Below are 25377 nucleotides of genomic sequence, written 5' to 3'. Positions count from 1 at the left end.
TGCTGTTTGGGCCCCATTAATCTAGCTGGGGTCTAGGTTCAACCCCAGCGGGGCCAAAAAAGGCATGTAAATTGATGGTGCACACCAAGTCACAAACATGAACATGCTATGGCCAGAGGTATGATGCTAGGAGTCTACTCATAAGAAAGCAAGGCAAAAGGGAGTGATGGGTTCAGTCAGGTAGCAGAGAGGGCATTATGGGTGGCCTGATGCTATCACACCAGGCATGTGGGGGTGCTGTTCAAAGGCCTTGGTAAGGTTTCTATTAGCTTTTCTCAATTTGCCCTCATTACAGTTGAAGTGGGTTTTTTTGGCTTTTTTTTTTTTGTGCCAGTCCTGGGGTTTGAACTTAGGGCCTGGGCACTTTGCTACCACTTGAGCCACAGCTCCACTTCTCGTTGTGATACAAGTCTCATGGACTTTCCTTCCTAGGCTGCTTCGAACCATGATCCTCATATCTCAGCCTCCTTAGTAGTTAGGGTTACAGGGATGAGCCACCAGCACCTGGTGAAGTACTACTTTTATAACAATAAGGTGAACAAATATTAGGCACTCAATGCAGCTGATACTTAGGTTTCCTGGTGATTTTGGGGAAGCCAGCTCTTGATCTGTGGACATACAAGGCTAAAGGTGAGTCAGTGTGGCTAGGAACCAAGTCCTGGGTCAGGGAAGGAGAAAGGCTCAGAGATAGCAGTGTGGGGCTGTGAGGATCCACATAGGACCCTAGGCCAATAAGTTACTTCCAGAGGGCTGGGACACTATGCCCCTCATCAGCCCTAACACCCTCAAAGCTGGCAGCATCTGGCTATAGGGATCATAGACTTAAAAGAAATTTCTATAGCTCCAAGTAAAATCATGCCTCTTCCTTAGCATGACTACAGCTAAAAGCCCATATGCATGTGTTTACAGCTCACTCTTGGCTCTAGGAAGGCCTGGGGTTACACAGGGGGACATATCTTCAGTATTTCTGGCAAGAGCCTCCCAAAGGGGCCCAGTAAACAAACCCAAGTTCTGTCCCCACAGTAGGTTTGCTCCCTTGGGTTACAGAGTATTTGCCAAGACTAAGCTACTTAAGGAGGCCAGGCTGGCTGGGAATGTGGGAAAGGCTGATAGCCAGCTCCCTCTGCCAAGGGGATGGAAAGGTTTGTCAGCAGGCATCATCCTTGAGCCCAGGCCCTACCAGTCTAGCCCCAGGAGTTAATAATCAGCCTGTATATGGTCTTTCCCTCTCAGCTGGATAGGCCTCAATAGTATCCTGAACCTGAAGGTTCAATGTTCATAGGTCTGAAGAGGGAAGAACTGAATCGCGCACAGCTGAGAAGCTGGTATTCCCAGGCATTGGGCAGCATGATAGGAGCAGAAAATGGGCTCGTCCAGCTGTCTGGAAGAGACAGTGTTTAAGAAACTGCCACCTGGCTGGGAAGGTGGCTCAGTGGTATGCATGAGGCCCTGGGTTTGATTCCTCAGTACCACATAAGCAGAAAAGGCCGGAAGTGGCGCTGTCACTCAAGTGATAGCGCACTAGTCTTGAGCTGAAGAGCTGAGGAACAGTGCCCAGGCCCAGAGTTCAGGCCCCATGACCAACAACAACAACAAAAAAATCAAAACAACAACAACAAAAACTGCCACCAGCCAGAGAGGATTCTGGACCTGGCTTTATCTTTTCAGGGACCATAAACTGCCAAGAAGTCAGTGTAGACAAGGCTGCAGGAAGTATGGGCTTTGAGGGCCATGGCCCCACAGGGTCTTAAATTCTTAGAAGTATCTAATATGGCAGGGAGAGGTAAACCTAAGCCTCTACTGGCTTCATTCTGAGCAGCACCACTGTGTCCTGTTTTTTTGTTTTTTGTTGTTGGTTGTGGGGCTTGAACTCTGGACCTGGGTGCTGTCCTTCAGCTCTTCAGTTCAAGGTGAATGTTCTACCACTTAAGCCATAGTGCCACTTGCAGTTTTCTGGTGGTTAATTGGACAGTCTCTTGCCCAGGCTGGCTTTAAACCACAATCTCAGATCTCAGCCTCCTGAGTAGCTAGGATTACAGACGTGAGCCACTGGTACCCAGCTTGTGGCCTGCTTTTAAAAAATGGAATAGGCTACAGCACAATTCAACTCTCCTAAGAAGACAATGAAACTTAGAAGAGAGTCTACAGTCATATAGGTCAGCACCAGGTCTCCATGCATCTCAGTGCCTTAAATGTACCTCTATTATCCTTTGTGACTTTTCAAAAGTCCAGATAGGGCATCGAACATCCCCTCATCACACCCTGTTCTCCCCTTCACCTTCAGTTAGTATTCATGACAATGACTAACTGACACCTTCCCAATGCTGGGGCCACAGGCATCCTCTTTATTGGTGTTTCTTAGGCACTCGTACAGAGGGCTAGGGCTTTAGGGAAAGGTGGCAGTCTCAGAGATAGCAGGGATGAAGGGGTGATCTGGCATTAAAAAAAGAGTCCGTGGGAAAGGCTCCTGTGTCGAGGTGTTCAGGGTGGTACAGGGCGTGACATGCACTTCTCAGCCAAAGACGCTCTTCGCAGGTCCAGCTTTGGGCTTCTCAAAAACTGTCTCAGTGCCTGTGCGGTTGCGGCTGAATACTGATGGGGCAGCTGAGCCAGCTTGCTCTGTGTGGGTAAGAGGTATAGAAGATACTGTCAAATCTGTCCTGTTCTGGCTTCTTTGGAGGTAAGGCCCCAAGCGCTAGGGCAATCCCACCTAGACTGTGGAGTTCTGGACTCAGAAAAGAACCCTTGACATCCCCCCACCAAACACCACCAGCAGATTATCTGTGTCCCAAACCCCATCTCATGTGGAAGACACTTACCACATTCCTGCATGACCTGGTACGTCTTGGACTTGATCTGCTGGTTCTTGGCCAGGTTCCCTCGGGCCCCCTTCAGATCCTCCTCTTTTACAGGAGGACGTTTCTTCTTAATGGGGGCTTCTGGAATGCCAGCCTTGGGGAATCCAAAGCCTTATATTACAACCCAAGGCTTCAAGGTAGCCGTTCTACCTTCATGCCTTAGCTGACACTCCGCTTCTTGGCTCATTGAACTGAAGCCAATTCTAGGCCCATTCCTCTTCCAGGCCTTCCTGACAACATTCCAACTCTGAGCCTCAGATCTCTTGATCTGACCTGTACATTTGCCCTTCTCCTAAAGTCTAGGGAATGGGTCGGGGGAGTGTCGGGGGGGGGGGGGGCGGGGGGGAGGAACAGTGAATACTCTAAGACTTGGATAAGTTTAGAGTAGACACAATGGGGAAAGGGACTGGCTTGAGGCTGAGTTGCCTTACAGAATCTGTTAAAAAATTGGTGGGATCTGCTGGCTCATGTCTGTAACCCTAGCTACTCAGGAGGCTGAGATTGGAGGATTGCAGTTCAAAGCCAGCCTGGGCAGCAAAGTCTGTGAAACTCTTACCTCCAATAAACCACCAGAAACTGGGAAGTGGTACTGTGGCTTGGTAAGAGTGCTAGCCTTGAGCTGAAGAGCTGAGGGACAGTGCCCAGGCCCAGAGTTCAAGCCCCATGACCGACCAACCCCTCCCCCAAGAAAAACCTCCCACCTCATCACTGGGTGCCTGGGAGTCCCTTAGGAATTGCTCTCCTCTGAAAAAGTACTTGTATTTTTAGTGTTTGGGAGGGGAATGGATAGACAATTTAGATGCCCATACAGTTAGTCCCAACTTGGCACTCACCCATAGAGCAGGCGGTTAAGGTAACCCCTTGGCAGGCTAGTCTGTTGGTCCCTCCAGTGCTGGGATAGCCAGACCAGAGCTTAGCCTATCCTCAACCCCAGGCGCCTGTATGTCTGAGGTCTTATTCCTTTCTAAGCCTTGAGAACAGGTGCAGGGATTTCCTACCTCAGCCTGGGCTAGGCTCCTCAGGCAGTATTTCCCCATCCCCAGACACATCCTGCTGGGATACAGGGGACAGAACTGTGCACCTAGAGGCACAGCCTCGTATATACAAATATACATTCACACTGCACAGCCTCAGAGATCACAACTACAGTAAGTTATACAGTTCCATCATATACAAGGGCACAAGAAGAGTGATATAAGTACCAGACATTAAAGCTGACCTCTCCTAAGAAGCCAGGAAATAACAAGGCTAAGCAGTACAAGGATTCATCAGGGTGACTGGGTGTCCTGGAGCTCAGCCTTCTAGGAGCTGCCTCCTGTTTATGCTTGGATCTTAGCCCAAGACAGATGCCAAAGATGATAGAATCCAGGCTCCCACCCCTAATCCCTTGGCCCCAACCTGGACTATGTTGGACCCTCCTACCTGGGACATGTTGAGCGCTGAGCAAGAACTGGATCTCCACAGGCACCTCTCTGGAAGGCAGTAGCAGAGGAAAGAGATCTGAAGAGATCCGAGTGGAGCTCAGCCCTCTGGAGCTTATATAGTCTGCTTGGCAGTCCTAGGAAGTCACTCCTCCTCCTCCAACAGGCTCCCTGATGATTCATATCCACACAGTCTGTTGTCCACACAGTTTATTCTTGGAGATGATGGGGCAGCAGCCCTTGTGAAAGCAGACAGCTGAGGAGACCCTGCACCCTTGGAAACAGCTGTTCTATCTGGAGTGGGAGGCTCTGGCACTGCTGGTAACTGGCTGTGTGTTTATGAATGTGGGTCCTGGAATGTGACAGTCTGAGCTAACAATCTGCACAGGCCCATCTGAATGAGTATGTATGTGTGTGGGGGGGGGGGGCGGGGGGAGAGGCCTGTACCCGAGGAAAGGGAAGTTTTGAGGCAGTTGGTTGCTCTTTTTTCTTGTGGATTTCAATGGGAAAACTTTCTATCTAAGTAGCAGGGCAGAAACTGTGCCTGTCAAATGGAAGCACTTCCTCATGGTAAGCTCCCTAGGCTGTAGCAGTAGACTCAGAGTAAGAGGTCACCATTGGTTCATAGGTGAAGAAACTAAGGTTGAGGGCTGAAAGGAGCCAAGGGAGCTGTTTATCTTATTTTTGCTGATGTCCTCATCCTTTATGAAGCAATACCAGGATAAGGAGCCCAGGAAGGACTGGAAGGAGATGATGCATACTTGTGAGAGCCCTAAGGAAAACCTCTGCCTGAAATAGGTTATGGAGAGTGAGAGTTCTAGAGCCCAAGAGCAATTTAAATGCTGCAGCAGGGCAAGTGAAGCCACTCCAGATACTGGTCTGTGGAGAGAAGAAGCCCAAGGGAACTCCTGGAAGGTTGCTTAGCTGTCCCCTCTGGGAGCTCCCAACATCCTTTCCTTTGCAGGGGAAATTCCTGTGTGTCACATGACAAGATCCTAAACTTGAGGTGTGTGTGTGTGGGGGGGGGAAGGTGGGAGTGGATGTGAATAGGAAGTCAGAGTTGTCCCCATAAGATCAGACATATCTCAACTCCTTCCCAGTTTGTGATGGAGTTTATTTTAATCCTTGTCAGTTCTAGGCACATGGAATTCAGTCAAGCACTGATATCTGGTTATCCCAAATGCCAGTCTGTGGCTGGCATAGCTCAAAGCTCATCCCAGTCTCTCCTCTGATCCTGGTCCCAGTGAGCACTGCCACGACTGGGTAGAGATAGGTGCTGATCTAGGAATGCCTTGGACTCAGAGGGGCCAGGAGGAGGTGAAGGGCAGGCCAGGCCTTGAGCAGGCCTTTCCATTGTGCCAAGGGGGTTACTGCAAGAGGTCCTTGCAACTTCAGCACTACCTACTGCTGGTTCTGCTCACCTTGAGGACAAGAATGTGGATGTTTACTTCTTACTCTATTTCCCAACAACTTATTCCTTGGGAGGAAACTGGCTTAATTTTTTTCTTAGTAAGGCAGTGGAAATGGCCAGAGTACATTTGGCTTCTTTCCTTGGCAATCTGGTTTCACTGCTAACACGAGGTGATACAAGGTTCATTCTCACTCTGCTTCTTGTTCTCTCACTGGGCAATATTTTTCCCCCTACTAAGCTTTTCCACTCCAGAGAACATACAACCAATGACCACAAAAGTGATGCTTTCTTTAAAAAAAAACTGTAGTAAGATGTGAAACTTTATTGTAAACCATTTTACAATGTAGGTACATCGGTCTTCCCTTTCATTTAAAAAAATGTGTTGCCGTGATGCATAATACTCCCACCGACAAACATCCCCACTTGGATGGCAGCTAATGTGGGCATGGTTTTGCTCACACAACTTGCTTCTAATAAACTCCATGGAAAGAGAAATCAAATGTAAACCAACCAAACCAACCAATGAGTTAACCAACCAGCCAACCTTCCCACCCACCCAGAACTCAAGATGCTCAAAGCAAGTCAGACCACAAGTTCCTCACTGAACACAAAGACCCTCAAGGATTACCAACATCTCACAAGGACCCCTCAGGCCACCTATCTTAGCTTAGCTGGAAAAAAGAAAGCCAATGAACTGCAGTCTGGAGGACTGTCCTGAAGCAGTCTTCAAATGAGGATTCTAGACTCAGCATACAGTCTATACTATTGAAGGAAAGTTACAACTTGCATTTGAGACACTGTACATTTTCCCTGAAGAAAGAGGCATAAGAGGTGACATTATATCCTAACACTTGTTGTGATAGAGGGCATGAGTTAAAGGTTGAGGCAGGAGGCCACCAGTGTGCTTAGAAGTTGAGGCGCTCATGAACCTTCACCTCACACATCTTCAGGCTGAACAGACTGAGAAGCCACTGCCCCCTTGACATTATCCATGTCCTACCGAGAGTTGAAGGAATGAAAACTATCATCTCTTCCAATCAAATGAAAGCTCATTTGACTCATTAGTTTATTTTTACTGATAATAAGAAATTCCTTTATGACCTTGATTTTCAAGTTTCTACCATGAGTGCCTTGGCCAAGGTCCAGACTTAGAAAAATCAAATTGACAGCATATAATAGTATTCATTCTGTCATTTTTCAAGCATAGTGCTGCTTGACATTGGCCAGTGAAGGGCTGTAACCTCATAAGGCACTGTGGAGCAGGTGGTGAGGAAACTCAACCCAGGGAGGAAAGACAGTTCAGGAGAAAGCCCTGACCACAGTTCTCTGCATCCACTCTCATGGGACAGTGATCACCAGAGGCTCTCCCAGGGATGTGTATGTATAACCATCCACACAGAAAGGTAAGGCAAAACATGTGATGGATGCCAAACTGCCCAAACCTGCAAACCAGGAGCCCACTGGTTTGATGAGACATCTGTTAGAATTCCATTCTTATTGTGCCACTAATTAGATGCAGGTCAGAGACTAAAGCCTATTTATTGAAGATCACAAAAACCCACAGGAGAATACCTGTGTTCACTGTCCTCCAAGCCACTGCTCAGCAGGAGTTGGGATGAGCCTGAAGATGCGGTCATCTGAAACCTATACAATCTGGAGTTGCCATGCTTCATAGTGTGGATCCCTTATTTCTATGCCTGGTTTAGAGACACAAAGAGTCTCTAAAGTCAAAGCCCTGACTCTGAAAGTGAAGTGAAGCCCTGACTCTGAGCTCCAGGAAGGTGTCAACAAAGGTGGCAGAAACAGCTATGTTACAGGTTGGCCAATGTATAATGGAACAGAAAGGGAGAACAAGCACTGCACCAGCAAAGCCACCAGGAACTGTCTCTCCAGACATGCCAGTCCTCTTCCCAAATACAACTTAGTAAGGTCTCACTAGAGATGGGGTGGGGAAAGACCACAGCCATAGGATAATAGTAGGTAGAGGGAAGACCTGAGAACTGGAGTAATGCAGGCCCCAGACAGATGCCATCTTACTAGCTGAGTGGCAGAAGATAGTCCCAAGTGCCTCATCTAACCACTTGGCTCACACAGAAGCATATCCAGATTCATGCTTAAGTAAAACATATTTTTACATAGGGCTTAAGGAGAGGGCTCTGATTAGAGTAATCTCCCTGTATACTAGTCTCATCTAAAGCCTGGGTCATCTCACTTCTAGCTAGCACTGTAGCAAAGCACTTTTCTGTTCCTAAATGTCCATGGCTGCTTCTTGGCTTGAACAAACAGTGGGCAGTTCCACCTTGTTGCTTCTATAGCAGGGACAGTTGCAGGGTTGCCCTGTTCCACCCTAAAGCAAACTAAGAGTACCAGTGGCCATATTGAGGAGTGGATGTCAACCCAAGGGGGAGAATGGGAGCACAGTCTAGAAGTACTTCATGTTCTCGTGAATTTAGACAGCTGGCTCTCTTGCCTCTTCAGCTACCTCACAGCTTTGGAGTGTGCGAAAGCAAGCTCATCTAGCCAAATGGATGTTCTTCAGTTGTTGTACAAGCAAGCAGATGGCAGCAGGTGACAGGTAGGGCAGAGGCTGGCTCTGTAACTCCCACAATGGTGGCAAAGAGGTTGAGACTATGAAGAGAGACAGGGAACAAGCAAGGGTAGCCTGGTGGTTGTGATTCCTTGCTACACAAAGTTCTAACTCCTGAACTTCTTTCTCAGTCACATGTAACCAAGGTCTATAACCTGCCAGCAGAAATGCCAATGAGCTCATGGGCCCTAGAAGAAGCCTTCCTGATCCACACACTGGGGCACCCAGATCACCTTCAGAAAAGCTGCCTCATGCTCATGCTTCACCTTCACACATCACCAGCCTTCTATTTCCAGATAAAGGCTATCATTTATCATTTATCTCTCCTACAGGATCATTTACCTCATCTTATTACCAGACATTACTTAACAACAGTGCCAACAAAAAAACTCCTGACTTTTTTCTCTCTCCAGCTCATACCCCATGAAAGGCAAACAAATCCACTTCTTTGGGGTTTAAAAAGTTTTTAAATACAATAGTATAAAAATATAACTTAAAAGTATAAAAGTCAATAGCATACGGAAGACTTAAAAATCTATGTTTTGCCCATTAGTGCGTAGGTATTTTGTAGGAAATAAACACATACTCAAAAAACAGTAACACTGTCATAGCTCGTAAAACAGGCTTTAGAAATCAAGAGTTACAAAAAGCCACTTGGAGTAAGAAAGCATTCTAATTCCAACTTGGTCAATGAATGACTGTCAACCCCAAGCACAACATAAGTCCATAGAGTCAGCAGCCTCGGTGTGAAGACCCACCAAGGTCTGTATGTGCTATGGTTTCTTCCACCATGCCACTCAGTCAGACATAGGGTCCCTCACAACACTGTTCAGGACAACAACAAACAAACAAAGCTCTTAGCTTGCATATTTGGTCAGTGTTTGTAGTGCAACTGAGCAGGGGCCCTCCAGCTGCCCACAGCATCCCTGGCTGCTGGTTCCTCTTTCCTCTTTTAAGTCACAGTAGTCTGGGGTAGGCAGAGAGCAGGAGACAGCAAGAGGAATGGAGGTAGAAGAGGAGAGGCAGAGAGGAAGGAAGGGATAATGCTGTGGGGTGACCATCTGCTGATCCAGCAGCCAGGTTGGCCCCAAACCTGTCATCTCCTGCAAGGGAATGTGTCATACAGGCAGCCCAAAGCGATGCTTCTTTTTCTTCACAGGCTTAAGTGGGGTTAGTCTGCGGAGGTCCTCCTCTGCATCTGACTCCTCCATTTCATCATCTGCCGAGATCAGGATCTGAGCAACAGAGAAACATGGCCTGAGTTACTGTCAGCAGTGACTTCTGGGCTTATTCTCCTAGGACCCTGGGCACCCCTGGAAGGTGTCAAGTCTTATAATTCCTTAGAAAAGGGCAATAGGAAGGCCCCTCACCTTATACAATGAGACATGCTGGTCTACAGAAACCCTCAGGCTCTGCTAGAATTCCTCACTTCTCCATTCAACCTTCAGCTGGACCCAAACAAATCAGAGCTAACTCAGCAGGCAAAATACCTTTCTTTTTTTTTGGGAGGGGGTCTGGTCGTGGGGTCTGAACTCTGGAACTGGGCACTGTCCCTCAGCTCTTCAGCTCAAGGCTAGCGCTCTACCACTTGAGCCACAGCATCACTTCCAGCTTTTTTCTTTTTGCTTATGTGGTGCTGAGGAACCAAACCCAGGGCCTCATGCATACAAGGCAAGCGCTCTACTGCTGAGCCACCTTCCCAGCCCCGATACCTTTCATCTTGATGTATGGAGTCCCAGGGCTTTGCAGCAGAAATAAACTGACAAGCCCCTTTTAAAAGGAAAAGAAATCATCAAGAGGGCACACACAGTACAGCAGGATTTCAGAGGGTCTGTCTCCAACCAATCTACAACATTTGAAGGCAAAGGCTGACATTTACTTTTCTGAGACCCTGGAACAACTCAATCATGAAGCTAGGACATTCAGGACAACATACTTGTTCAATTCCTACCAAATGGCCTCAGTCTTTGAGTACCACAGAAATACTGGACAGTCTACATTAGGTAGAGAGGCCCAAAGCCCACTTGTACAGGGGAACACAAACTCCTACTTTGGAACAAGGGCAAACAACTTACCACATCTCTCCTGGACTGATCTCTTAAGGGCTTTCCCAACTAAACCTTTACTGGCTCCTTACTGCCTAGACAAGCATGTCCCAGTTCCTTAGCCTGGACCACAGAGCACCTTGCCATCTACTTCAGACTCTGGCTAAATCTCATTTCTTTCATCCATCCTACACTCTGGAATAAACGCTGCTCTGGTCATCATGAATTTCACATTATTACCTAGATGTCACATCACATGATCTATTTATTGTTTTTGCCTTTAAGGCTGTCATTCACTGGATGTTCACCAAGTTCTTACAATGAGGCAAACTTGTGCAAGATCATAGAAATACTAAACTACAGAAGAAAAGGGCTTTCTCCATCTTATCTGTGCATCTCCTAAAACTTTCTCTGGATTTCCCAGGGTCTTTATGGGGTTGTTTATGCTTAATTCTCAGAATGCACTATGAACATGACAATGAATGAGCTGTTTACCTATCTACCTTTACATCAACCTCATTCGTGAGCCTGAGGACCTCTCAGGGAGGCATCAATCTCCATCATTTCTGTGGCTGCTCTCAAGAACACAGAGCCAGCATACTATAAGAGCTTCCTCAGACTCCTCTGAGCCAGCCTGCTGCATGCTAAGGTGTAGAAGTACAGAAAGTACAGAGGGCCACCAGGACACATATCCTGGCCTCTTATGTTAATGCTTATCAATACCATTTTTTCTGAAGTCCAAATCTTTGGACTTAAGAGACTAAGAGATGAGGAGAAATGAGGCTATTCCTTCAAGGTCTGCCTATTCCTACATTTTAGAAGTTTCCTGCTGGTTTAGCCAACAGATCAATTGTCTGCTGATGGTGGGCAGGGCACCTTAGTGCTTAAAGATCAACCATGAAGCCCAAGGTCTTTGTAGCTTCCTAGAAATGAGACAGCTCCCCTCTTGCCATTCTCTGCTGGCAGAGGTCCCAGAGGCAAGCTGCCTCCATTATGTGTTCCATGTTCCTCTTGGCTCATTTTTTTTCCCTCCTTCTGCCTCGTATTGTGATGCAATAGTCAGGTAACCAAATGAAGCACAAGACAAGTAGGGGCTGGTGGAATGACAGACAGAATTTGGGAAGCCCCTACCTCAGATTCAGACTCTTCATGGGATGCTGCCCTTCGGTAGCGGACCTTGCTCCCATTCCTTGAGTCCTGGTTGGCTCCCCTTTCTTCTAGTTTAGCTTTCGTCTTCCCCTTTCTCATGAGGAAATTGTCTACTACCCAAAACATCAATGCCTGATGAAAGAGGAAGTGCAGGTTACTCTGGGATAGTCCACTTCAAAGCAAAGCAGAATGGCCCTTGTATAAACTTTTACCCAGATCTATTCAGTTTATAAAATGCAGAACTAGTGAAAGAGAAACCTTATCCAGTTCCCTGAAATCTTCCAGAAGCTTTGAGGGAGATTGCTAATCTCTATTTCCTTTGTTGAAGTTTAATTGTTATAGAAGAGGCAAGAAAACTTCTGCCCTATTCACTAATGAGTTTTTAAGTAACAGGCAGCCTGTCTTTGACTCAGACAAGCGTGTCCCAAATCCTTAGCCTGGATCACAGAACACCTAGCTCAGACTCTGCCTAAATCTTATTTCTTGCCATCCATCCATAACCAAAGTCTCTGGATACCTGCTCTGGATTCCCACAGGCCCAGAGCATATGGCTGCACTTTCTGCCACATCTGCATGCCCTGGTTCCTTTACCACTATTATCACTGGTTCCTCACCTAAAAAAGAAAAAAAAAGGCCATTGTGCTCTTGAGTTTCCCTAAAGTCTGAGGTCAGAAATAAATGATTAGGGAATGTTTGAAATGGTCCTGACCTAAAAGTTGCATTGTACATTGGGTGTGATGCTTCAGTGGGAGATCTCCCAGTGGGGAGAACAAGACAAAGTTTCCAGGACCTTTCATCCTGATAGGGGAGCTGGAGTGGGAACCTGTCTTTTGAGGAATTAATCCCACAATCTCTAGGTATAGGAGTGAGACTGAGGAGCTGGCAAGTAGTTTGCCAAACTCAGAACTATGAACAGGAACCTGGCAAGGCAAAGCATAATCTGGGGTAAAACAGGCAATATGGCACTGACATTGACAAAGAAGGGTACAATCAGCATAACGATGGCGAGTTTCAGGTCTGGGTTTTCAATAGGATTCAGTAGTGCCACCTGTAAAGAGAAGCAGACTCAGTGAGGTGGGAGGCCATGGATAAGGTGCAAGAATCCCCGAGGGGGGCTTAGTTTAGATACTCTCCTAGAGCACAGAGGGAACAGACCTAAGGGTCCATGGCCATAGAGTGCCCTATATGTAACTGCTAACAAGGGACTCATCCTGAAGCCATTCTGAGTTGTTATTTGGTGTGAACTTGCAAAGCACAGTGGACTTACAATCACTGGCCCAGAGCCAAACAGTGCTCAAACCAAGTGGGAAGGGGCCTGAAGCCCCAAGGGCCAGTAGCTCTGAAACACCTTGGCTTATTTACTTAAAAAGAATAACCCAGTCACAGATATAAAACCAAAGGGAAGGGGCTGGGAAGGTGGCTCAACAGTAGAGCGCTTGCCTTGCATGCATGAGGCCCTGGGTTCGATTCTCCAGCACCACATAAGCAAAAAGAAAAAACCCAGAAGTGGCACTGTGACTCAAGTGGTAGCCTTGAGCTGAAGAGCTGAGGGACAGCGCCCAGGCCCAGAGTTCAGGCCCCACAACTGGACCCAAAAAAAAAACCCAAAGGGAAGCCAAGCTTTGTGATGTTCCAGAAAGCTCTTCAGTGATTTCACTGTGGGAACAAGAATTGCAGGTCTTACATACATAGCACTGGGAGCAGATGGCAGAGGCTAGGCCAGGTATCAGCTTGTAGGTGGTCACAGACTGGCAGCTGCCTGTGATACCAAATGACTTAAATCTGGTCAAGACAGGTACATGAGGAAATCTACAAACCCAGAGACATTGACAGTTGCAAAGTCTGAGGATTAATCAGATCATAGGCAACTCACAGACAGAGACTATATTTCTATTAGTCTATGCATCACAAAGTGTAGACATTTTTTTAAATGAAGCTGGTGGATGCCAAGTAAGAGAACAAGAAGTTAATGCTCTTGTAAATAACTGCCTGTCAGACCAAATCCAGGGTGCATTCATGCAGTTAAAACAAAAACAATGTTGGTTTTCCAACCAGGCTGGACTGTGAGGGTGATTGGGCGGAAGGTCCTGTTTGCTTAGCTTATCAGGGAGCTGCAGAATCAGGGATGAGAGGCAAACCTTTTTCCACTGGAGTATGAGGAGAACGATGAAGACGACCGACTTTTCAAAGATCATGATCACAATGTAAAGGGCACACTGCCCAACCCAGGCCCCACACTGCAGAGGATCTCCTGCAGGGACAAGAAGATGCTTAGTTACATGGGCCCAGGCATCCAAGTGGGACATGCCCTCACCCAACTCTCCACAGCTTCCCACCAGCCCTCACATCTGCAGCCACTCTCCAGGACCCTGGCTCTATTAGTACTTCATGAGACCTAAAAGCTATTTTATCCCTAGCAGATTTTGAATAGAATCAGAGAATTCCTAATTTGGACATACCAGAATGGCCTGCCTTTTAAGAGATTCTACGACAGAATTAAGAGATACTAATGTTAGTAAGTGCTCGTTGCTGGGGCTCAGAAAGGCTGGCTCTCTCTGTCCTTTGGCAGCAAAAGCCATGTGAAGTAAGACTACTATTATTATCCACTGTTGAATTTTTCAATGACTAGTGAGCAATATCCTTCCTTTCCTCTGTGAATCAATAGACTGAAGAGTTTTATGATGAAGGCAGCTGATTTATGAAGGTAGTAGTCAAGCCCTTTGGTCATCTCCCTCTTGTCCATCCCTCACTACTACCCTACTCCCCAGCCATCTCTGTTGCCCTGATTGCAGAAATCTGACCTGGAGAAATTCAGATCCATACTGTCTAGTATGGGTGATCCCCAAACACCCTGGGGCTAGGGACAGGAAGAAGACAGAGAAGCCTTCCTATCAAGGAAGTGGGAGGTATAAGCTAAGGTATGCCACTGTGACAAGAGGCCCATCTGTGATCTCATTAGTCACTATGCTTGAGAAATGGAAAAGTCTAAAAGTCCATTCTGGAGAACCTTCCCTGGGCCCTGGAGTGCTCCAGAACACTGAAAAGAGACTCAAAGAAGGGTGGAGGAGCAGCCGTTCCAGGCAATGATCTTGCAAGGTGATGAACCTGTGGCAGGCACATACACCTACCCAAAGTGGGAAATTTGGAAACAGTTGGCGCTGTGTGTGTGTGTGTGTGTGTGTGAGAGAGACAGACAGACAGAGACAGAGAGAGACAGAGACAGAGAGAGACAGAGAGAGAGACAGAGAGAGAACAGGGGGCTTACTCTGAAGCTGCCTGAACTTTGCTGCCCAGAACGGAAGCAGAGTAACAGTTTAGGGGCGGCAAAGGCCCCAATTCAGGCTATGAGCATATAAGACCCAAAGAGAAGTCTCCAGCTTCTCATGGATTCTTTTGTTTTCATAGTAACCTCTGTCTAGTCACCCATGCTACAGCCTTGCCCAGGCCTGTCATCTATGCACAGTGGAAATACAAGTGAATGCCTTTACCCAAATATAGTGGGAAACACACTGGACTAGGCTGTTCCCTTTTCTGAAAACCACTGGGCGACAGGTGATAAAAAAAAGCATGCAGAAACACACCAGCTGCCTTTCTGGAGGTCTTCCTATTTCCTTCACCTCTAGGGTAGGGAATGTGAACCAGAGGCAAACCATTTCAGAAGCACAATGCACCTTTGCAAAGTTGTTCAAGGAATTTTGTAATGCTTTCAGTAAATCATGACGCTATTGAGAAAAGTTCTCAAAACAAGTAAACAAAGCTATTTGCTAAAATTATTAAGCAAGACTTAGGATAGCCTGACAGGAAGCACCACTGGGAAAGATCTGAAGTGGGACGGGTGTGCCTACAGGTCAGAAGAGCAAGTGAGCATACTTGTTCCATTTGCTCTTAAACTGTGACTGATTAGTAAAAGAGGAAATGGATTTTCTTTCCATCTGCTTTCTGAGGTTCAGCTGCACAAATGACCTGTTACTACTGCCTTTTTTGGGGGGTGTGGCCTCCGGTTGTGGGAACTCTGGGGCTGGGTGCTATCCCTCAGCTCTTCAGCTCAAGGCTAGCGCTCTACCACTTGAGCCACAGTGCCACTTCCGGCTTTTTCTTCTGCTTATGTGGTGCTGAGGAATTGAACCCAGGGCCTCAGGCATGCAAGGCAAGCGCTCTACCACTGAGCCACCTTCCCAGCCCCCACTACTGCCTTTTGTTTCATTTTGATGCAGAAATAAGAAAGTCCAGTTTGGTTTGGTGCCTCAGACCTGCTTTGGAGGTAGAAACTGTAAGGATAGTGGCTCAAGGCCAGACGAAGCAAAAAAGTTCACAAGCCACTATCTCAGTCAATGAAAAGCTGGGCATCAAAAAAGCATACCTGTAATCCTAGAGTAATCCCAGCTATGTGGAAAATGCAAATAGGAGGATTGTGTTCTAGGCCAGTTTGAGAATAAATGGGAGACACTATTTGTAAAGTAGTTAAATCAGAAAAGGGCATGGCAGGATGGCTCAAGTGGTAGAGTGCCTGCCAGGCCCTAAGTTAAAACCCCAGTACACTCCTTCTCCTCAACATACAAAGTTCAAAACGATGGGGGGGAAAAAGAGAAACACAGTCTATGATCTAGCTTTGACACATCCTCTCCTGTGAGTCCAGGCTACATGTCATCACAGCTGGACTATGCCCATGTATAGCTTTTTTCATTTCTGTTTCTTTGAGTCTTTCAAATATACCTCATAAATCTCATTTCTAACTGACAAATGTTCCAGGTATGGTTGCTGTCTCCTGCTCCTTTCTGTTCTAGACAAGCTCAAGGTGATGAGTATTTGGTTTTGGTGAATCATTCCCTCAGAAAGTAAGTTGTAGGGAAAAAGGGCCCAAGAAACACATCTGTGTTAAAAGGCTTCTGGGAGGGAGTGTTTAGATGGGGTGAGTAGCAAAGCAAATGAAGCAGTGCCATGGACAATGACTTTATTTTCAGAGAAGGAGTAGCCTGGCTATCAGCCTGCAGATACTACATAATACCCCAGAACTACTCCTTAGGTCACACAAGTGTGGCATAAATGTCCTAAGTCCTGTGAAACTAAGCTCCTCTTCTTCATTTACCTCAGAAGAAGGCTTTGGTTATTGTTTTCTACTGAGGCAGGAATACATGGGTATTATTCTTGCCTCTAATTTACAGATAGGCTCACAGATACAGTGGACAGAATAATGGTACTGCAAAGATGTTCACATCCTATTTCCTGGAACTTGTAGATACGTGATACTTCCTAGCAAAGAGAGGAATCACAACTACCAAATGGGATCAAGATTGCTAATCAGCTGACTTAAAGATAGGGAGAGTAAATGAAGTGTCTAGATACACTCAAGTTATCTTATGGCACTGTAGAAGACAGCAGTGGAAGGTCAGAGCAAGGACAGAGCAGTGTGATGTGAGAAGAACCTGATCTATTGCTGGCTTTGAAGACAGAAGAAGGGAGCCAAGAGCCAAGGAATGCAGACAGCCTTTAGAGGCTGCAAAGGGCAACAGAATTAATTTTCCTAACACCTCCAGAGGATCTACTCCTAGTGATACCTTGATTTTAGTCAAGAGAACCACACACTGGACTTCTAAAGATCTGTAAGATAATCTGGATTATGTCAAGTCTGTGCTAATTTGTTTCAGCAGCAATAGAAAACAATAGATATTAACAAGTAGAAAACAGATAACTGAGGAGTCAGTCTGGGGAAAGAATAGGCAACTTTCTCTGGAGATGCTATGTCTTGAAGACTGGTTCCCAATAGCAATGACTTAGGCAAGACAGGGGCCAAAGTAGGCAATATGGGAGGAGAAGGAGGTGCAAACACAGCCACTGCCTTCTTCCTTTTGTGGGGACATATAAAATATGTCTGTGAACAGTTGGTACTTTAATTCATAGTGTATCAGGATCAGACCTGACCTTCACTCCCAGGTCACACAGCTAACTATGGGGAACCATGTTAGCGCTGGTCAATATAGCCTTCCAGAAAGGATCTTGGCAGCAAAGGAGTATGGTGAATACTGTTCATGGAGGTGGGAGGGCTTAAGAATCTTGCTGCAGAAGGTAAACATTGGCTAGGTGTGTCACTTAACTCCTCTGGGTGGTCCACTGTGTGGACCATTTTTATCCTGCAAGCTGAGGAACTGATGGCTCAGAGCACCTCAGAAGCCTTCCCTGGAGTCCGAGGAGGCACATGTTGGTGGTGGACACTATCTTAAGTTAGTGACTCATTAGCATCAAGTAACTGGCTAAGAAAAGCCCTCCCCTGAACTCATCTCCCCCCAGTGGAAATAAATAATTACTTGTTCTTACAAATTCCCCAAACACTCACAGCTAGCACTGTGAGTCAGCTGTCCTTTTACACCTCAGTCCCTTGAGGATCTTCAGCCATTTAGGAGTGAGTGGCCACTGCTCCCAGAGCCATGAGTTGAGAGGCCTAACCAGGAAAGAGGATTGGGATCCAGAGTTCCATTCCCACTTCCCCACCTCTTGTCCTGGGTGGCTGTGATTATAAAACTCCAGCTGAGAAAAGAGCTCTTGCCTACAGACAACAGGGCTCACAGGGAAGGTACGATAGAGCTCTGACTCCTCAAACTTGTCCTGAAACACAAGTGAGGACCCAAAGAGGGTGGCTGACCAGCAGCCCCATGAAGGCCACACCAGTTGTTTCTCATGCTCAGAGTCAGCATACAGACAGCTTCCTACTCAAGCTGTGTCTCAGAGAGTCTGATAAGACAAGCCATCACCCACAAGTCGTCTGTTTTAAGCCTTGATTGACATCACATCTCTGATGATGTGACTGGTACATCCAGATACCAACTGGAGGAAAACTGTAGGGGCACATACTTGGAAGAAAGCAAGGCAGCTTGACTACAGGTTGCCTTAGAGATGAACCCCCATGCCTGGCTGTGTGAGCTCTGCTCTATCAGCAGAATAGTCTAGCATGGGACAAGCACAAGTGTATAGCATTAAGGGGGGAAAAAGAGCTTTAGCAAAATGAGAATTCCCAACAGTTAGGCAGGTAGGGTGAGCTCTATGGGAAATTTGACCCAAGGAGGTGGCTGTGGAGTCCTGAAGGTGATTCTGCCAGTACCCTCTGGCAGAAGGAGCAAGTGTTTAGCCTCTCCCTGAGTTTAGGGTGTCTCTTGGCTCCTGCCACAAAGGTGAGGAGGAGGAGGATGTTCAGTTCTCAAAACCAGCTACCTCCTCCACATGCCAGAGATAGCCACCAGCTTCCAAAACCTGGATTCATTTACTTGGTGGGTTGCACGAAGCATGCTGCCCCTACCACGCCCCATCAGATATATATGGTATGTTACCATATTCGCCAAAACGCAGGGATTCCCACTGCTGCCACTCCACCAAGACGCTGACAGCACGCACTCCCACATAGATAAGCAGCATGCCCACAGTGGCGTCCAGAAGAAAGTTGATGAGGTACCTAGGAGGAGAGGGTACTGGCATGGTCAGTGGGCAAGAACCATTGGGCTGAGACCTCAGTACAATGCTCACCATGGTAAGCCTTGACCTAGACTTGCTCTGGGAGCTGGCAGCCTTAAATGTACCCATACAAGAAGTTGCAGAGGTCATGGATGTCACTTCCAGGTGCCTGACAACAAGATGCTAATATTCAACAATTTGAGGGAACAATGGGAGGACTAAAGCTTGAAGAACTTCAAGTGGTCTTGACAAAGCCAAGATTCAAAAGAGGAAATGTACCTTGGAACAGCCAAGGAAATCAACAAGGAAATAAAACTTAATTAACAACAAAAATCCGCTCACTGAATTTGCTCTCTCCCTAATGGTCCAACCCATGAGGCCCCACAACAGTGTTGCTGTCCCAAGATAGTCAGCAAACTAGTCCCTGAAGTCTCTTACACAAAAAGGGCAGGCCATGTGGCCCTTGCTTATTTCCATCAGCAATCATGTGCTAACAACACTTTCATACTTCTTTTTTGTAGTGCTAGGTACAGAATCCAGGGCCTTGTACACTTAGGGAAGTGTGCTCTCACAAAGCTTCCTCATAAGCTGTTACTTTAAAGAGAACTTTACTGATTTGGGAAAGGCCCAACGATTGGAGGGAGGGCTAGAAGTCACGCCCACAGTGACCGCTCTCTCATAAGGCCCATTTCCACTTTCCTTCACCAAGGAGAGGCCCCTTGTCCATCTGTCCTCCCTTGAAGGCCCTGTAACCAGGTATGGATGAGCACTGCTGGCCACAAACACCAGCAATCTGGAGGAGATAAAATGGCAAACAAGGTCATGACCTTAAAAACAAGCTCTAGGACATTGAGAGGGACTGCAGGGAGATTCCAAGCAGTTGAGACCTTTACAAAGGCTGCCATAGCCATATAAGCACAGCTCTCCAACATCAGAGAGCACATGCTATACTTAGTTCCCAGCAGGCCAGAAAACCAGCCTAAAGGGAGGATGACAGATTTTTCCTGCCTGCCCTCCTCTTTAACGTCGCAAGGTGTCACTCTCAGACCAGATATAAAACAGCACTGGCTTCCACAGCAATTTCTCCTCTGCCCCAAGGCTATGGCTCTCAGATACTCACATCTAATTAATGCCAAGTGCTACTCACACCTGAGTTCTCACATCTGAAAGCCAGTCTGAAAACAACAAGGACAACAGATGTACCTGCTGGCATTACATTCATTCATTCACTTGCTAAATACTTGTTGAAACTGCTAGGCTGATGCCTTGGGAAATGAAGGCCAAGCTCTATACCATGTATTCAACCAATGGGAGATGGGCAGATAGCAGGGCACCATGTGGACTCTGAGCCCATCACACTATGACTTAAACTATAACTATTCTGTACCAACTATAATGTGAGGATATTAAAGGTATCTATAGGGTAGGCTGCTCCACATGTAAAAGGAGGCAGAAGAGAGCCCGGATGAAGGAAATACACCTCCTTTGCCACTCCACCTTCTAACAGAAGGACTGGCAACGAGGACAAAATTTCAGGGCCAATTAAGGTTTCAGACAGATTGCCCTGGGTGCTATGTGGCACTCTTCACTGACAAGGCTGAACGACATATATTCTTTAGGGTAAATTGTCAATAATGGCTTTGCCTCTGAATGGCTGAGTTGACAGGAAAGCTCTGTTCCAGCCACAGAAACATTCCTACAATGTTATCCTGTTTAGCCAGGAGCTGTTGGGAACTTTGGAGACATAGAAAAACCTGGGCACAAAGGACAGACTGAATGTCAGACAGTCAACGAATGGGGTAATTGTCAAAGCCCTGAGGCCCAACTGATCACTTAGTATGAGTTCATGGCAGCATGCAAAGGAACACAAAGGAGAAAGGGGGCATTCTCCCCAAGCTAGAAGGGGAGGGCTAGAAGAAGAAAGCATGCTGAGGACAGATCCTGACCACATGTGAATATATGGCACTTACAGTGAACAAGGGTCCTCTTCAGTAAGGTCTGCAAGGTACACATTTGCAAAGTGGATGAATAGCATCCCTATGGCTTGTTTGGAAGTGTCTAAAAACCTGCACAAAAGAACCATTAAAGTTATCAACTGGACAGGGGGGTAATAATTTGTGAAAAATGAACAGAACTAGAACCATCCAAACCAACTTTGTGACTGGGCCAGAATCCCTAAACTCAGTGGCAGAGGGGAGGGACTCAAGGACAAATGTGCATAAGACACAGGGGGAAGGGGTCCCCAGATCTGATCTTTAACAGGTCCCTGCCCCGTCCTAAGGCAAAAGTTAAATACCCAGAAAAAAGAGAACCAGTAAAGGGGAAAATAAGAGTAAGAATTATCTACATTCAACAGTATGTCTATAAGAACAAGTAAATTAAATAGATGCTTAACATTTTATAAAGGGATTTTTATCACAAGGATTTATCAAGGTCTCACTTGGAAGGAAATGACTATTCTGTCAGCACAGAAGTGAGCTTAAGGGCTGGGAAGGTGGCTCAGTGGTAGAGCGCTTGCCTTGCATGCCTGAGGCCCTAGGTTCGATTCCTCAGTACCACATAAGCAAAAAGAAAAAAGCCGGAAGTGGTGCTGTGGCTCAAGTGGTAGAGTGCTAGCCTTGAGCTGAAGAGCTGAGGGACAGCACCCAGGCCCAGAGTTCAGGCCCCACAACTGGACACCCCCCCCCCAAAAAAAAGAAGTGAGCTTAAGGCAGTTTACAAAGGTGGCTTACAGGCACCAGGCTATCCTGAGGGGTTGTTCTTCCAAGTGACTTACTATTTTAGACTTTTGTCCCTGGAATCTATTTCTTTTTTTTTTTAAACTGTATTTTTTGTCTTTTCTTTTATGGTCCTGGAGATGGAACCCAGGACGTTGCACTTGCTAGGCAAGCGCTTTGCCACTGAGCTACATCCCAGCCATGGAATCTATTTCTGAAGCTCAGTTTTGTTCATATTATGAATAAAAAACTGCCACTGTAGGGTCATTCTATGTGAAATAATGCTGACAAATATGTATTGAAGTATCTGTAAGGAGACCACACTTGGATTCTTTCCTTATTTCTGACCCAGAGCTCCCAAACCCATTGAAATTTCTCATATGCCAACGATGCTAGGGGCATCTTTTGTCTTTCATGCTTGCTAGGCAGATACCCTAACACTTGAGAACTGGTCCCTAACTCTTTTAGGCTTTATTTTTTCAGATTGGCTCCTAAACCTCTCAAACTTCTGCCTAGGGCTGGACTTAAACAGCTACTTCCTAACTTCTACTTCTCAGGATTACAAGTACAGACCATTAGGCCCAGCTTGTTCTTTGAGATAGGATCTAACTTTTTGCCCAAACTGGCTTCAAACATCTTTCTTTCTATCTCTCTTCCCCAAGTAGCTAGGATTACAGATATGAGCCACTGTACTTATTTTTTGTTTTGTTTTTTGACCTAGTTCCTGTTAAAGGGCTCCTACTCCTTTGAAATGTTCTGGATGATGGGAGTATCTCTGTTCTACTGAGGTGACTATGGTACCAGGAGGGCTTCAGAAAAGGGAAAATAACCAGAAAGACCAAGCCATAATTAGAAGCTTAAAACTTTCAGTGCCCCCATCCTCCAGGGAAAGGAGAAGGGCTGGAGTCTGAGTTAAAAAAAAAATCATAACTACATGATAAAGTTTCTATAAAAATCCTTAAATTCTGAGTGCTCTAGAGCTGGTGATGAAATATACATGCAGAGTATTTTACATCCCAAATCCACAGGCATGGAAGCACCTATGCTTAGCATCTATCAGGTTTTGTTTACTATATATACCTCTTCACTAGCTGTTCATCTTGTGGAAGATGATTGTATTGGAAAAAACCTTAGATTAGAAAGGTGTACTGTCTGGATATATGTGGAGGAATTTCCAGAGATTAGGTGAGGACTCTGACCTATTGATGAATTAATACTGTGATGGATTCATAATATGATGGCATTATTAAAGGTGGTGAACGGAAGTAGGCTATTGGAGACATGTCTGTTGTGGTTATATCCTGCATTTTCCCCTTCCTCTGTTTCCTGGCCACCATGATGTGAGCTGCTGTTATGCCATGTTCTCTGTACTATAATGGACTGGTGCCTCTGAAATGGTAAAAATTAATAACTCCTTTTTTAAAGTTGTGGATGTCAAACATTCTGTTACAGCCATGAGAATCACAATCTTTATTCTTCATAATGAACCAGTGTATGTGAATGTTTTCCTGAATTTTGAGCGCCTCCTCTGAGAGGGTTGTGGGGGACCCCCTGATTTTGTAAGTTAGGAATGTAGGTTCTGGAGGATCCCACCTTGTATGCTAACTCCAGATAGTGTTAGAATTAAATTAAAGTATGAGACACTTAGTCTGGTAGCTGGATTGTCAGAAAATCAGTTTGTGTAAGGAGAAAAGTCCCCACATATTTGTTTTAAAAATAGTTTTCTTTTATCCTAAAGTAGTTCTGAAGACAGAGGCATTTATATGATATATCTCACTAATTTCCAAACTTCAGATTACTTTTTTCCGTACACATTTAAACTACTGAATCTAAGAACTGAAGCATAATCTAACAATGGTAAACCAAAGCCTGAAACAGAGACCGATGTACTATTTTCCATCTTTCAAAATTGGAAACAGACAGATTAGTTGAGTGCTAATGGCTCACCTCTGTAATCCTTTCTATTCAGGAGACTAAGATTAGAATATTCAAGGTTTGAACAAGCCTGGGCAAAAAGTTTGCAAAACCCTCTCTCAATCTATGAGCTATACATATGGCTACTGGTATATGACAGTCATCCTAGCTAAGATCAGAAGGATTCCAATTCCAAGCATCATGAGATGCCCATCTCAACGGAAAATGCTGGGCATGGTAACACATGCATCATCGCAGCTACTGGGGAAACATAAATAAGGGATTGAAGTATAGGCTGGCTCAGGTAAAAAGTGAGATCCTATCTCAAAAATAACCAAAACAAAAAGGCTGGAGGCATGGTTCAAGTGTTAAAGTATCTCCCTAGCAACCGGAAGCCCTGGGCTCCAATCCTAATTACTACCAAAAAAAAAATTAAACAAATAAAGCTAAACTTAGTGCTTTGATATACATTGATTCTAATGATTAACTCAAAAGAATCAAATGTAACTTTTTGTTATATGTAATTTTCATATTCTATCCTCTAAGTACCCCTCTAAGTATCCTCCCCCTAAAACAAACAAAAACCCCCAACACAGTTAAAAGCCTTCTAGGAATGTGTTAACATTTTAATACATACCATATCCTCCATGGTCGTCTTTCATGCTTTGGTTCTCTGAAGCGTTTAACTGTAAGGACAGAAAGGCATTAGTTGTTTTCCAAAGCATGACAAAGCAAAATGCACATACAAGTTACTGAGTTATTAATTGGTTGTTAACATTACTATTTTTCTCCTCCCTCCCTCCCTCTATCCCTCCCTCCCTTCCCTCTCTCTCCGTCCTTCTGTCTCAGTGCTAGTACTGGGACTTGAACTCAGGGTTTTGTGATCTCATTCAGCTTGATTACTCATGGCTGTTGCTCGACAAATTGAGTATGCCTCCAGTCTTTTTTGCTGGCTAATTGGAGATACACAGACTTTTCTCTCTGGGCTGGCTTTCTCCAGGTCTCAGCCTCCTGAGCAGCTAGGATTTATAGGCCAAGGCCTTTGCTACTCATTGGCACGTTCTTTTAACATATAACAACATACAGTAAGCCCAGTGCAGCTCACAGAGGCCCTGTGTTGCTGAGGACTAGTACCATGGGTTATTCAGAAGTGGAAACTTATGAAGAATGACTCCTCACAGGTATGCAAACTTCTTGTGACAAGGCTTACTGAGATACTACTAGAAGCAACAAAATAGAATGTAGTTGCTTCTAACTTATGGGATATACTCCCACTTATCCAATCAGCAGTTTTACAACATGCCCACTCCAAGCCAGACACTGGGGATATAAAAGTGAAGTCAGCTGCCTAGCAACTAGAGATCAGACATATAGAAGTACTAAAGAAGAGGCAAGTCTAAGGTCAAAGAATGACCAGACCTGCCTGCCTGCAGGAAGGGCAAGCAGTTAGGACAGGCTTCTCTGATGGAAATAATCAAGCCAGGTCTTGAAGTCTGGGTAAGAATTTACCAAGCTAACTAGTGAGGAGATAGAAGATGTATTCTGGCAGAGCCAAAGGTAGGAATTCATAGGTACAGGTACAGAGCATGGAAGAGTATGTTTGTCATAATCTAATTTGGCTCAATACAGCAGATTAACAAGAAAACCTGCTGGAGAAAGAACAGCTAAGAGGGTGACAAAGGGAGTAGGGCCACTTGAAAAAGTGTCTTGAGTACTTAACCAAGGAGTCTGGAGTGAATTCTGTAGTAAAATAAGAGGCAGGGAAGATCCTAAGGAGATTCAGACTTGATGGAATTGATTTAGCAAGCCTCCTGAAGCTCTCAGCAAGTGTTTCT

The 25377-nt window shown here is 45.7% G+C and overlaps 2 protein-coding genes across 2 annotated transcripts in view; both read right to left on the bottom strand.

The window, feature by feature from the left end:
* Nucleotides 1–2322: 2322 nt before the first annotated feature.
* Nucleotides 2323–4601, bottom strand: Mustn1 (musculoskeletal, embryonic nuclear protein 1). The gene is made up of 3 exons (XM_042679695.1): nucleotides 4281–4601; nucleotides 2820–2952; nucleotides 2323–2619 (listed from the first exon to the last, which is right to left on the bottom strand). Exons 1-3 carry the CDS (start codon nucleotides 4287–4289, stop codon nucleotides 2513–2515), a joined length of 249 nt encoding a protein of 82 aa, XP_042535629.1. The 5' UTR covers nucleotides 4290–4601; the 3' UTR covers nucleotides 2323–2512.
* Nucleotides 4602–5997: 1396 nt separating this feature from the next.
* The window catches only part of LOC122107851 (store-operated calcium entry regulator STIMATE), a 45974-nt gene continuing 26594 nt past the window's right edge, over nucleotides 5998–25377 (bottom strand). Inside the window, exons 2-8 of the mRNA XM_042679693.1 lie at nucleotides 24180–24228; nucleotides 20882–20977; nucleotides 18791–18912; nucleotides 13610–13722; nucleotides 12442–12519; nucleotides 11454–11603; nucleotides 5998–9512 (exon numbers count right to left, since the gene is read on the bottom strand). Of these exons, the coding sequence (XP_042535627.1) occupies nucleotides 9396–9512; nucleotides 11454–11603; nucleotides 12442–12519; nucleotides 13610–13722; nucleotides 18791–18912; nucleotides 20882–20977; nucleotides 24180–24228 (725 nt within the window). The 3' untranslated portion in view covers nucleotides 5998–9395. The remainder of the gene's footprint in view (nucleotides 9513–11453; nucleotides 11604–12441; nucleotides 12520–13609; nucleotides 13723–18790; nucleotides 18913–20881; nucleotides 20978–24179; nucleotides 24229–25377) is intronic.

This window comes from Dipodomys spectabilis, unplaced genomic scaffold (genome assembly GCF_019054845.1).
Source record: "Dipodomys spectabilis isolate Male_0828 unplaced genomic scaffold, ASM1905484v1 ptg000054l, whole genome shotgun sequence".
NCBI lineage: Eukaryota > Metazoa > Chordata > Mammalia > Rodentia > Heteromyidae > Dipodomys > Dipodomys spectabilis.
Note: the sequence above shows the minus strand (reverse complement) of the source record. Positions and strands in the feature narration are given on the sequence as shown.

Excerpts from the sequence above, each read along its gene's own strand:
- Mustn1 (XM_042679695.1), bottom strand. Across the intron at positions 2,620-2,819 it reads CCAGGTCATGCAGGAATGTG|AGCAAGCTGGCTCAGCTGCC; the intron begins GTAAGTGTCTTC and ends TTACCCACACAG.